General features: G+C 38.5%; 1 protein-coding gene and 1 pseudogene across 1 annotated transcript in view; both read left to right on the forward strand.

Moving 5' to 3' along the window:
- The window catches only part of MNAT1 (MNAT1 component of CDK activating kinase), a 162,682-nt gene extending 149,681 nt beyond the window's left edge, over positions 1 to 13,001 (forward strand). Inside the window, exon 8 of the mRNA XM_028508206.2 lies at positions 12,542 to 13,001. Within this exon, the coding sequence (XP_028364007.1) occupies positions 12,542 to 12,662 (121 nt within the window). The 3' untranslated portion in view covers positions 12,663 to 13,001. The remainder of the gene's footprint in view (positions 1 to 12,541) is intronic.
- On the forward strand, positions 8,482 to 12,126 carry LOC114493383 (annotated as a pseudogene).
- Positions 13,002 to 13,851: the final 850 nt, after the last annotated feature.

The following is a 13,851-nucleotide window of genomic DNA, read 5'->3' on the forward strand; positions in this document are numbered from 1 at the left end:
AAATAAAAGCACTTTCCAAATCATAATGTTAATAATTGTCCAAGGAGGGATTCAAACTCAGATGCATCTGTTTCCAAAATCTTTGCCCCTTCTAACTATGATGTCTTTATATATTTATGTGGTACAGGGAAAGATGAGAAGTGATACAAGGTAGAAGACTGAGATTGTTTATATTTAGTTTAGAGAATTTGCCATCAGCAGAAAACCACACTCATGGGGAGAGTTTCCCTTTTGCAAACTTTGGACAGTGCTTGACTAACTACCACTAAACAGGGAGAGGAAGTGAGTTTGGTTTCTTCATGTAGGCTGTTACTGTAATATTAGTCACATAGAGCTCAGTATGTTTCATTCTGGTAAAGAAATAGAAATTTTCAGTATTGTCATGGGGGAAAATTCCAGATTATCAGGGTTTTGGATGGGGTCTCATTGACCACTTAAGTGATTTTTATCTGCCACTTTATTTTGCTGCTTTGGTAGGTCACCTTTTAAACCTCTGATCAACACTTAGGTTTGCTAACAGGATTGGAGTAGCTATAAATAGTAGTATTCGCTGAAACTAAGGCCATGTGTCCATGCAGATTATTGACTGGATTGCAGCTGCAGTTTCATGACTGTGTTCTGTGCACTCCTTTTTTTATTAATGAAATATTTCATACATAGAGAACATATATACTATATGTATTGTATGGAGAATAATAATAAAACAATTGCTGAATCATTTCCATTCTCGTTGCTTCTCCCTCCTCACTCCTTCAAGTCCTGTATTTTGAATTCCAGTTATTGATTTAAGAGATGGAGCATAACAATTCCAGTTATTGATTTAAGGAATGGAGCATAGCCAGTGCTGTTGAAGCTCCCTGTATTCACTCCTCTTCCCACTGCACATTAGAGATTCACTCACCCTAAATATGGTGATTATCATTTCCTCAAGTTTCTTTACAGTTTGATCATATCTATATATTCTCTGTTTAGTTTTACTTGTCTGGAACTTTATATAAATGGAACATGCTCTACGTATTTTCTTTAATTTGCTTTTTTTTAACTGAGCGTTGTGAGATTCTGTAATGTTGATGAATGTATGTAGCTATAGCTCCTTTGTTTTCACTGCTGTATAGTATTCTGCATAAAATACCACTTTGTTTATTCTCCTGCCAATGGACATTTGCATTGTTTCCTTTGCTTTTTGCCATAAGAGGCACTGCTGCTTTATATCCCAGGAATAGGGCTTTTGGAGCCTAGATGGAGAAATCTCATGTTTTCTGTCTCTGTTATTATAAGAACGGGTCAAAAAGGAGTCAAGCCAAGAAGCAGGTTTTACTCCTTTTCAAGTTGTTTACACCTCTCTTACTTCTACTTCATTTGTAAGACCAGGGAAGGGCGTGTATGAGGTATTGGGAGGAGATTGCAGCATGTGGTAAACCTGAACGCACCTTTCTCTTTAAAATATCTTTGAGTATTAGTCAAGGTTGTGCAGAGAAACAGAGCCTATAGGAGAGGAAGGGAGCAAGCAAGAGAGAGAGAGAGATAGGTCGGTAGGTAGGATAGATAGATAGATAGATAGATAGATATTGAAAATGATCATAGATAGGAAGAAAGAGATTTATTATAAGGTATTGGCTCACACAATTATGGAGGCTGAGCAGTTCCACAATCTGCTGTTTGCAAGCTGGAGACCCATGAAAACTAGTGCTGCACTTGAAGGCCTGAGAGAAAATCAATGGTGTAGAGGCCTGTCCAAGTCTAAAGGCCAGTCTGGAGATCAGGACAGGAGAAGATGGATGTTCCAGCTAAAACAGTCAGGCAGAGTGAATCAATCTTCCCCCACCTTTTTGTTATCCTCATGCCCTCAACAGATTGGACAATGCCCACCCAAATAAGGGAGGACCATATGCTTATCTCTTCCAGAAACACCCTCACAGACGTAGACACAGACACACAGAAATAGTGATTAGCCAGATATCTGGGCATCCTATGGCCACTCAACATAATTTTATGTTGACACATAAAATTAACCACCACAGCTTCTATATTGTAGTTTTCTAGGCCTCTGCCTTAGGCCCTTTTGTTTTCTCATTCCACCCACTGTTCCTAAATATTAGCATCTGCTCTTATGGTTTCAAATACCATCTAAATACTGATAACTTCCAAATTGTTATCTTAACTTCACTATATGCCTTTTCTATATCACTTCAGATTCAAGTCCAAAATTACACTTAGGATCTTTCTCTTCTCTTCTGTCCCACCCCAGTATCCTCCTTCTCCATTATTGCTGTGAGGGTGTCCTCCCTATTACACATGACGAGGTAGCTGAAAGTTGACCTTGACAGTACTTCATTCTTCCCTTCCCTGCTCTCATAGGCACTCATGCAGTTGGTCCTTAAATATTGCTTGAACCAGTACTTTTCTTTATTTGCACTAACACCACCCTAATTCAGACAGCATTGTCTCACACCTGAAATACAGAAGCATTTTCATAAGGAGTCTCTATAATCAGCTCATGCTTTTCTCCCAATCTGTGGTGCAGCTTATTTAAATGATGAGGTTCCTAACAGTAACTTTTCAGTGGCTGTCCATTGTCCTGTGAATGCATTTCACAGTTCTTAATATGTCCAAGAAGGTCTTTCTTTTAAAAAAATAGAATTTGTTGGTGTGACATTGGTTGTGGAAGGCCTTCTTTTGGTACTTTCTGCCCACATCTGTAGCCTTACACTGAGTGGGAGCCACCTTTTCCTCGTGTCTGTCCCCCCCTCCCCCTGCGCTGGGTGGGGCTTCTGGCCACTTCCTGTATGTTCCTCCTCCACTGGATCTCTGCTCCTCTTTGTCCTTTGGGTCTAAACTGTCATTTCCTTAGGGAGACCTTTGCTAAACTTGTTCACATTGGCTTCCCTTTTTATCCAAACCTGTAGAGCCCTGTCTTTCTCGTGATACTCATTATTGAACATGTTTTTTCTCTTGCTGAATTATAAGGTCCATGAAAACATGGAATCTTTGCTGTTTTATTCTCAGGGTTGCTGCAATACTTGGCACATATTAGGCACTCAGTAACTTTTTTTTTTTAAGAATGAATGAGCTACATATATATGAATGTCTGCCTTTTACCTATCCTACCCTCAGGGAAAAATTACTCATCCTGCCTTTTTAAAGATGTGATGACACTTTTGACACACATATGTTATTAAGCATGGATCTCATAGTAAAAAATTACGTTAGACAAACCAGAATTTTTTAAAGAACTTGATTTAAGAAGTTCAGAAACTAGGATATTTATTTTTATAATACCTATTGTATTTTCACCACAGAATTGCACTTGTCCCTCACTTGGATATATTTTTATATGATTCTGATTTGACTTATTTTTAGATTTTTTTCATGAAATTTTGCCTTCTTTCTCCCCTAGTTATTATCTGGAATAAATTCCCTAGGATATATTCTGTATGACTCTGATTTGACTTATTTTTAGATTTTTCATGAAACTTTGCCTTCCACACTCTCCCCTAGTTATTTTCTTGAGTAAATTCATAGGAATGAGTATCATAATGTTTTAAGGAACAGTAACTAAAAGCATTATTTATACCATTTTTCTGCTTAATCTCATCTAAGCATATAAGAACAAAGAAGCCAAACATAATGGTTACTGAGATAATACATGATTTTGAGAAGTATATTTAAGATTTATCAAAAATCATTTGGTCTGTTGGCAACTCAAATTTGCCTCATCGCACCTGATTCCTGAGATATTTCCTGTATTTGTCTGTATTAAATTGATGGGACCTATCCTCAGAGTTCTGTCAGCTGAGATATCCAGATCTGCCAGCTACCAGTTGTTCATGGACTCTTACAGCTATATCATCTTTGTGTTTGATAGTTCACACCCAAATCAAGACGCGTTCCTTTTGCTGTGTAGTTACATTAACTTTCAGTAATAGCTACCCTCTCCTAAAATACCTAGTGTGTTCTTTGACAGCAACTAATTGTACAGTGTACTTCAGTTATAATTCAGAAAGACTTATCTGAGCAATCTGTATTCACCTGTATGCTTGGGCATCATGTGGCTTTTAATTTCCAAATCTGAGCTTTGGTGTTGGATGCTGTAAACATCTGGTGTAATTGGTCACTTGATTTCCAAGTGTATTAGTATAAATCTGAAATCAGCTTTAATAATTAGTTTATTCAAGTTGTGTTTTTACTTGATGGCTGGATAATAAAAGTGAAGCGTAACATCGTGACTGCTTGCTTATAGTTCATGAGCCATGTGTTTTTATAACCACATTGCCCTCCCATTTATGGATATTACTGATTTGTAGTGCTTTCCCCATTTATCATAGAATATATGAAGATCAATCTCCCTCTCTAGGCAGTTTGTCTATCCTGACATTGTGATTAAGTTAGGATCCCTGAACTTTAACCTCAGTTTTCAGAATGTTTCTGCCCTTTAGAGATAATTGTCTGAGCACACTATTGCTATGATTGTTTTTAACTCTCATTGAGATAGACTCCAGGTTGTTAATGTAAATTTTTTATAGTTTTGACTGAATTTCTTATAAGAGCTTTTGGTCTTGACAGCTGAGGATCAGATGGCTGATCTCTCTTAATGGCATTTACATTTAAATTTTGTAGGCTGGGAGGCAGAACTACTTGGAACTGGTCTGTTTAATGCATGATGGCTTTAAATGCAGACTTTAAAAAATGGGCCACCTTGTAAAAATAAAATCTTAGTCTCTAGAGTTCATTCCCTTTCTTAGTTTAAACCAGTCCAAGTTTGCAACTCTGTGTTTTTCTTTTTTTCTTTTAACTCTCCATAGGGCCTGGTAATTTGAGGTAGAGGGAACTAATATGAACTTCACATTTTCATTTCAATTTAAATTCCAAGATTCTTTGATTCTCTGGAGCCAAAGTTTTTCCAGGGTTTTCGTGAAGGGGTTCTGGCTGGAGGGGAAGAGTGCTGGCTGCCTCTTGGTCTTGAGCGACGACCCCTGCCCTCTGGCCCCAGCTCTGAACTCAGAAGCCTGTAGAATAGCACTGCGGTCAGCCGAGTCCGCTACTTCAGCCAGATGGTCAATACTGGGCTTTTAAAGGAAGGGAAATGGTGAAAGAGTAATCTTAGGGGAACTGTCCTATGAAGTCTTTCTGAAGCTAAGTGTAAATTATACCACCTTCTTTGGGAGCAAAAGCTGCTAAATGTAACAGAAGAAAATAACAGTGTAAGAAATCAAAGTTCAGGAACAAACTTCAAGTGTGGTTTTCTAGTGCTTAATACTCTCTTCCTCCCCTCCCAGGAGCCATTGGCTCCTTTCCTCCCCTTCCTCCAAAGTCCATTTGAAAGAGACTTTGATGGGCAATGACCAAGGAAGGCAACTTTAGACACAGCATAAATTAGGGCATAAGATGCCCTCTGCACAGGAATTATCTTAGACATGTTTTTGAAAACAGACTTTTTTAAACCTTATTAAGAAAATAATAAAAAATATGATTTTTAAATCTTTGAATTTAGTCTGCTTTTAGTAAAAATAAGGTATAAAAAGGTATAGGTACCAAAATAAGCACACACACACACCCCACCTCCCCGCCCCGGTTTCTGCTTATAAGATTTACAGGTATTTAAAATAAACCCATGAAAAACAGAAATACTGCCCTGGGATTGGCTAATAGTCAGAGCAATTACCTCTGGGCTCCAAAAGCCAACTGAGCTTGACTTTTGGAAATAAATTTGGCTAAGACTTCTTCCTCCTTCTGTTGTATAAAGGTGTACATGAAATGATACTGACCTCTGCCAGAAACCCCAGGAATCCTATTCAGTGATGTACTTGTAATGGTCATGAAAGAATTAAAACAACACAGATGTGGATTAATGTGAAAAAGTAGGCAAAACACAAAATTCTCATTGTGTGGTTTCAATGTGGCAGATCCTTTAAAATACTTTGGTGTACCACAATAATTAAAGTGTTTAAGAACATTAAGTTAAGATACCTAGAAAATAAAGCCCACAGTTGAATAACAAGAATGAACTGTGTTTTATTTTTAAAATTGGAATTAATGTAGGTTGCCATGGTGAAAACAGGTTGAAATATTTAACAGTAACTGTTTTGTGCAGCCCTAGAGATCAAAACCAGCAATGTAAACAGGCAAGTCTTTAAAGAATTATTCTCACAGACATGTTTCATGTAAATGATTGCTAGAAAGGAAATGCAGTTTCTTCAGTGCTATGCAAAGAAATTTTAATTGGCTTGGTTTTGGCAGTGAGAATCTACAACTTAGCATTAATAACTCAAAATTGAAAATATTTGCTCATTGCTCTGGGTTATGACTGTTGAAGAAACACTATTTTCAGACACTAATTAATCATTTTAAATAAACTTTTTTTACACATTTATGGCATCAGTGAGTATGACTGTTTATTACATTTTACCTATAAAAAGTTGAACTGTTTTATATACTCTTTATGGAAACAGTGCACAGTCATAAATTAAAAGATGCAACTGTTTTGGATATTTTACTGGTGGTCCTGTGTTTTCCTGCCAGCAGTGCAGCTGTTTCAGGTTTCTCAGGATAACATATAAAAAGCTGTATGCACACTGCAAGTTTATGCTTGAATTGCCAAGCCCGAGATGGTATGACTCAACTTTCCCAGAAGCAAGTTGTACCAAAATGTGATGAATCAAAACAGCTAGTGGCTAGTGGTTTGTATCAGCACTGTGAAAACCAGTTCCCATGTATGATAGTTGGGTTGTGAGGCTGACAGACATTCCTCTGTGGTACTTGAGCTCTGCCGTGAGTGAACAGCCATTGGAGCCAAAGCAGACTGTGCTTTCCTTTGCAGGGTCTGAGGAGAGGGGAAAGGGTGATACAGCATTATCTGGCGTATGGATAAAAATTAGCCAGAAGCTTGTGTCAGCACTGAAACATTGCATTCCCAAGATACTGTAAAAATGTTATTCACTTACTACTTATTTGATAGTGATTGAGTTCCCAGTGATTTTATGCTGTTCTAGCCTGATTTTTAGATTTTTCAAAGGTGATTTAACACTTACCTCATTTCTCGTGCATCAGAGACTTAACAGTTTGACATTTCATTGTGTTCTGGGAGGTAATAAACAGATATTTTTATGACCACCACGTAGGTTTGGTGAATTCTTATTTAAATTCCATGGGACGTAGGGTTCTACCAATAGTTTGACAATGACTATTTAGTAACAGTAGTCTCCAAAGTGGGATGCATCCCACCGGGGTATGTAAGGTGGGAGAAGTTATTGAAACTTACTATTAAGTATTTTTATTTCATCTTTTAAATATTTCTATTATATATTTTATAATATACTTATGTTAGTATGGTATATATGATTATTATGTTACTGATATTACATGTATATAATTTCTAAATAAGTACACAGATTTTAGAGATACATGCTCAAATATATTTTTACTGCTATAAAGACACTATCAAAAAAGTTTGGAGATTGTTGCTCAGTAAATATTAATTTCCCTTTTCCTTCCACTTTCCCCTTTCACCCTTGGCAGAGAAGCAAAGAATTGAGTTAACACCTTGATTTGTGGCAATGTGAATAAATTATAGCTAATTCCAGGAGCTTATGCCATGTCTTACTGGGACTACTTTTTCTATTTGGCCTCTTATAACGCCATATATTTTTTAATCACACAAGCTTATTAAACATGGATACAAATGAAAAACAGACTTGTTATTATGTTGGAAATAATAAGTTGCTCATGCATCAAGACTTTGACACACAGGAAGTTTGAATGAATGAGTAGAAAAGTTTCCAAGTTATTAAAATGTTCTGGTGCCTGATTTATTCATTTGCCATACCCCTAATTCTAAGGTGGGTGAAGCTCCTTTACTTCCTGAGGCCTGAAGAAACAATGTGGTTTCTTAAACTAGGCATTAAAGCAAAGCTAGAAATATTTGTTTTCCAGCAGTGCTGGCAGTCATGCTAACAAGTTGCCCCTCTTTGGTTAGGATTCTCCCAAGTTTTCCCAGGCCTGTTTGTCTACTTTTATCAAGTTAGAAAGTTTGAGTGACTAAATAATTATGTGTGATTGAATAAAAATAGTGTCTTTTACACTGTCTTTTTAAAAAATTATTTATTTTTAGACAGAGGGCAAGAGAGGAAGAAAGAGGGAAACATCAATGTGTGAAACATCTCACGTGCCCCCTACTGGGGACCTGGCCCACAACCCAGGCATGTGCCCCGACTGGGAATTGAACTGGCAGCTGGCACTCAATCCACTGAGCCACACCAGTCAGGGCCACACTGTCGTTTGAGAACAGTTCAAAGATTCTTCTGTATTTACTAATTGGGACATTTTTTTGAACTGAGGGCTCAGTCGCAGAGATTTCTTAGACATGTAATTTTCTAAGGTTTCCTTTCCTGTAAAGAAGACAATGTATTTTGTAATATGAAAGTAATTTGAAGCAAGTAATATTTTCTCTCCCTTCCTGCATTTATGTGTTTGTTTCAAGACATATGTAAATGCTGAATACATAAATAAGCCTTCCCTATCTGTAATTCCTTGATAACAGGGATAGAGTTCATTGTGCAGATGTGTATAACAGAGCAGTCTTCCAAGGTCATTCTCTATTCTGATATCCTTTTGGCAATGAGGACAAATTTTTATTCATGTACACTTACTTTTCCCTCACAGTTTGATTCTATTTTAATCTAATTTGGGCAATTTAAAGTAGGCAGAATGGAAAGGAGAGTCCAAAGCCCAGCACTTGTAAAGGTTTAAGATGTGTAGTGAATGATGAATCAGATTAGTCGCATGAAGACTCAGTTGTTATGTAATAAATAGTGGTAAAACTTTCAAAGATAGCAACTGGCAGTAGGTCCATTTTCATCCAGGGAGTGCCCGCAGTTCACCTCTAAGAATGCTTTCAAATAAATTTGAACAAAAGTAACGTATTTTTTTAAAGAAGAAGAAAAAATATACAAATTGTCATAGGGTAGTAGCCATGATCATACTGATAGCAGATGAAAGAAAGAATAAAGAAAATGTAGAACACAACTCAGCACGTATTCATAAAAGACAAGTAAATGTGTTTTTTGCACGTGTAAATGTAAATATACTGAAGTAGTCAAACCAAAGATCCTCCGTTTTGTAGTGAAGACAGAAAAAAAGCTGCAGTTTCCCCAAGCTCTGTGCTTTAAGAATTCATCACTATAAATAAATCCTCTGTAAGTTAAATACAGGCCTGAAGGGCTTATAAATTGTCAAAGATCCTGCCGCATCATTTGAAAATGAATTCTCTAAAATAACAATAATAGATCCCTCTCAAATGGCTTGTCTGTATTTAACATAGGCACACACATAGGAGAGAAGTCGCAAAAACACACAGGGAAAAAAGGAAACTCTGGGAACAATGGAATTAATACTTTTATTTTTAGAAATTTGGACAAGACACACAGGCCCAGGCCATTTCTCACTGGAACCAAGGCGGTGGCTGGTTTTCCCGAACCAGCAGCATCCCCCCGGGATATGATCGGGCCGGGTGCAGATAGAAGGCTTTTGTGGGGCTGCGAGAGGAAGGGGCTGCGGACTGGGGTTGAGTCCCGCACTGGCTCCAGGGCGGAGGGTCACGCAGCACTCAACCAGGCTGTGCCGAGGCCTTTCCAGGAGAAGCCTTACTGCCTCTGTGTCCAGCAGCTGGCAGAGGTCCGGCTTGGTGGGGTGGTCTTGGGCCAAAGCCTTCTTTATCAGGTCTGAGCTACCCACACTGCATTGCAGAGCTTGAGGCCAAGTCCCATTTCCTTGGGCCTGAGCTTCTGGACTTGCAAAGGTGGGAGGCTTCGCCAGATGCTCGGAGCCCCAGCCCCTTTTAGAGCAACTCCTAGGACCTGTCTTCGAACCTTCTCAGAGGAGAGGAAATTTACTGTGTCCCCGCCTCCCTCCTGGCCTGGCTGAAACCAAACCCAGGGGTGAGGCGGGAGCAGAGGGCAAGTCACAGGCTCTTGCAGGACGGGCTCCGACCTCTGGATCATCTGGACTCAAAGGGCCACACAGGGGCCGGGGGTCCCCAGTGGGCAGTGTGGACACTTGAGGCCCTTAGTCTCCATACCCTTCAGCAACCTGCTGCGGCCTGTTCCACAGTGGTCTGCTCCGGTTGCCTCTGCAGGTTTGGGTCCTAGACGGAACGCAGCTGCAGCTGTGTGTTCTCTACTGTTTGTGGCCCAGCCTGGCCACCGCGGCGGCCGCTGTATCCACGGCAGCCTTGGTGCCATGGAGGAGCCCAGGGCTGCCACTCAGCCGTACTTGGGGCTGGTCCTGGAAAAGCTATGCAAGGCTGTTGCAGCATTGCCTGGAGATACGAGAAAAGGCCCTAATCCCACGGGAATTGCTGACATGTGTAGCATTGTTGAATTTTTTTGCTCTCGAATTATTTTTTTTTTGGAGAAGTTTTCGAATGATTAGAAGCCGGCTTAATGTGGAGAGGAGAAGCTTGCTGTAGAACTTTCTATACTAATAAAAGAAAAATATAAACTATTTGAAAAACTCAGCCTTACACAGAAAAAGTATGAAGGCTGAGTCATTAAAGGATTCTAGCTTTGAGAAGGAGTTAACAGGAACTCAAAATTTGGAGGCAGCCTGAAAAGCCCAACAGTTCCAAATCTGAATTTAAGGAAGAAAGACTCTTTCTAGAAGAAGAGTTAAAGGAAGAAAAATCTCAACATTCTGAACTGGATGAATTGGTGGTAGATATTTCAAAAAGGATACAAAGTCCTTATAAGATGAATCCGAATCACTCAAATCACAAGTAGCTGAAGTTGAAACAACCTTCAAAATATTTCAAATGTATGAATAACGTAAGATAGCTATAAAAGATGCTTGGAGTGAAAATTCCCAACTTCGGGAAAGCCAGAAACAGCATTTACGAGAATAGAAAGAACAAGTGAATAAACTTAAACAAAGTAACATTTAAAGACTCCAAAGTATATGCAAAACAAGTTCTATGTGATAAAGCAAATCAGATCTAGTATCTGATCAAAAGATGCAAGATTGGGCTACTGTCCTTGGAGAAGACTTAACAGATGGTAATTTGGAATTGGAAATGAAGAGAGACTCAGAAAAACGGTGCACTCTTAATGAGCCAAAAGGGGCTTTGAATAATGTTGATTCATGCTTCTAAGTTAAAGGCTTCTTTAAAAACCCTAGGAGAAAGAGACCAAACGTAACATTGAATTAACTGAAGTAGACAAAAGAAAGGAAGAGCTTACAGAGTGTATTAAAAATCTCCAGACTGAACAAGTATCTTTGCAGTCAGAAAATGAGATGAATGTCTTGAAAATGAATCAAAAGCTTTGGCAAAAATTTAAAGTAATGAGTGATCAAGAAATGAAATCACACTACAGGAAATTAACAGAAGAAAATTACTTGTTAAGAGAAAGAGGGACAACTTTCTTAAGCAGATGAAAATACCAAGCATGTAGCTGAAGGGCTGGAGACCTCTAGAAAGTGAGCCAAAGATCTTGAAGAATTGGAGGGAACCACTCATTCTTAGCCAGGGCAGATTATTTCCTCTGGGAAAAAAGCACATGATTGGTTGGCAGCTCCGACTACTGAAAGAAACCTCAATGATTTAAAGAAAAGTCTTATTTCAGACAAAAATTAATTTAAATAGACTTAAATTTGAACTGTTAGAAAAAGATCTTTATGTTCTTGATATTCCAAACACAAAATTTGGCAGAGAGCATTCCCCATATTGTCCCTCACCATTGGGTCAACCTTCATCTAAAACAAGCGTTTTTCTCTCATGATGTACATTTCAAATCGAAATTCCTCTTTGGGATTTCAATCTGCTTGTTGATGTCAGCCAAACCTCTAAGAATTTTTATAAGTTTATTTGAGCCAAACTGATGAAAATTGCTGGGAAGCAAAATGTCAACGTACTGCGAAAATGCTCCAAAGAGGGGTAGTTTTGCGCCTTATTCTACATAACAGTCAAAGGGAGGGGGTGTAAAGGGGATGCGTGGAATCCATTGGTGATAGATTAGGGAGGTGGGAGAGAGCGAAGCAGGGAAACCTCTGGGATTGGATACGATGTAATGAATAGACATACCTTTTTTTTAATATATATCAGTGGGTATAGGATAGTTAACAGTTTACAATTAACATGATAACAATAACAATGAGGGGCTTTGTGGACTCTGCTCAGGTGGGAAATTGTGCCCTGAGGGGTCTGGAAAAAGGAAATTACCCTGACATTCCTGTTACAGTAGATGCAAAAGGACAATAGTCAGGCTTAGTTCAGGTAAAGACTGATCTTTGTCAAGGAAGTAGGGCAGGACTGCCAGTCATGGCTAGCATTTAGTAGGAAGTTATGATTTCAAACCATCCTATGTGGCTACTTTAGGTCTCTTGAGTATGTAAGGCCCATCATGGATCCCTTACAGGGGCCTGTCAGATTTAGTATGTGACTCCTTTTTCCAGTCCACAGCTTTACTCCTGCTTTAAAAAAATGTTACCAACTTTTATGTGCCTTCTATATCAATGCTACATTTTTGTTTTGTTTTGTTTTGTTTTGTTTCAGGTATTTGAACCATGTCAGAGCTGCCTCTCCACAGGACCTTGCTGGAGGCTATACTTCTTCTCTGGCCTGTCACAGAGCGCTACAGGATGCATTCAGTGGGCTTTTCTGGCAGGCCCGTTAACCTTTATTTCTTCTTTAAAAGATTTGGACTCGGGAGCAGAATGAGGGAGCCTGCAGAAGTAAAGCAAACTTGTAAAACTGCAACCATACGCAGCTGCACAACAGTCCCACCACAGCAGCTGTGTGAAAGTGTTTATGGAGAGACTATTTCAGAACTGAGCTGAACGATATAGTGGATAAATATTCGTGGAAAAAGATTTATTTTTTACTTATATTTTTTTGAGAGGGATTATAAGCTGGAAGCCTCATCTGATGGGAGATATGAATAATTTACCCATGTATAGTTGAGGTTGACAGGCTTGTAAAATCTTTTAAAAAATAAAGCTAGACTTTATGTTAAGTTTTGTGGTTTTTCTCTTATTACAGTATTTCACTTGAACACATTATAAAATGCCACTTTGAATACGACATTTAGTGTTAATATGCAAGTCTATTATTTCTTCTCATAAAATGTTCCTTTTTTTCCCCTCCCAATGTCTTCTTAATACTAGTTCAGACAAGTGGATATATTTCCTTCTACCAGCAGGTTATGGCAAGTAAAACCAGACCTGTGATAATGTCACTCTCTTAATATTAAGGACTCAGTGCCTGTTTTGAGCAGTGGAATGTGAGACAAACCTTGATCAAGGTTAAAGTTTCCAGCTGTGAACCACACTCAGGATAAACTAGGGAAGAGTATTAACCTGCTTTAATGACAAATGCAAAGAAGTAAGTTAATAAAATTTAATACTTAAATGAAGCCTTTCACCTCAAAAGTGAACTCATTTTATGATGAAACCCTGGGGACTGCAGAATGGATACACTTTAAATGAAATTTCCTTATGAGACTCTGATGTAGTTTCTGTTGAAACTTCAAAGGCTTTTGGTATATCCATGATTTTGCTTGAAGAGTTTAGATGTGGATAAGATGGATATTTGTAGGATCTCAACCTTCTATTACTCTGTTCCGTAGACCACTGGGTATGGGTCAGAGTTTCTCAAGCAAATTAAGGGATTTCCTATCAAATCTCCATTACAACAGATGTTAATTTTATGGGTGGAGAGTTATGTGAAACAAGGTTGCTTACATTAGGTTGAGATATCCTTATTTTACAAATCCATCTTATTTGACTAAACAGGCATTAATTTTAGGAATGCATCTTCAACTTTAGAGTACTTCCAACTATCTTTGAAAACTGAGAAAACTGGGA

The sequence above is a fragment of the Phyllostomus discolor genome, chromosome 1 (assembly GCF_004126475.2).
Source record: "Phyllostomus discolor isolate MPI-MPIP mPhyDis1 chromosome 1, mPhyDis1.pri.v3, whole genome shotgun sequence".
Classification (NCBI taxonomy): domain Eukaryota; kingdom Metazoa; phylum Chordata; class Mammalia; order Chiroptera; family Phyllostomidae; genus Phyllostomus; species Phyllostomus discolor.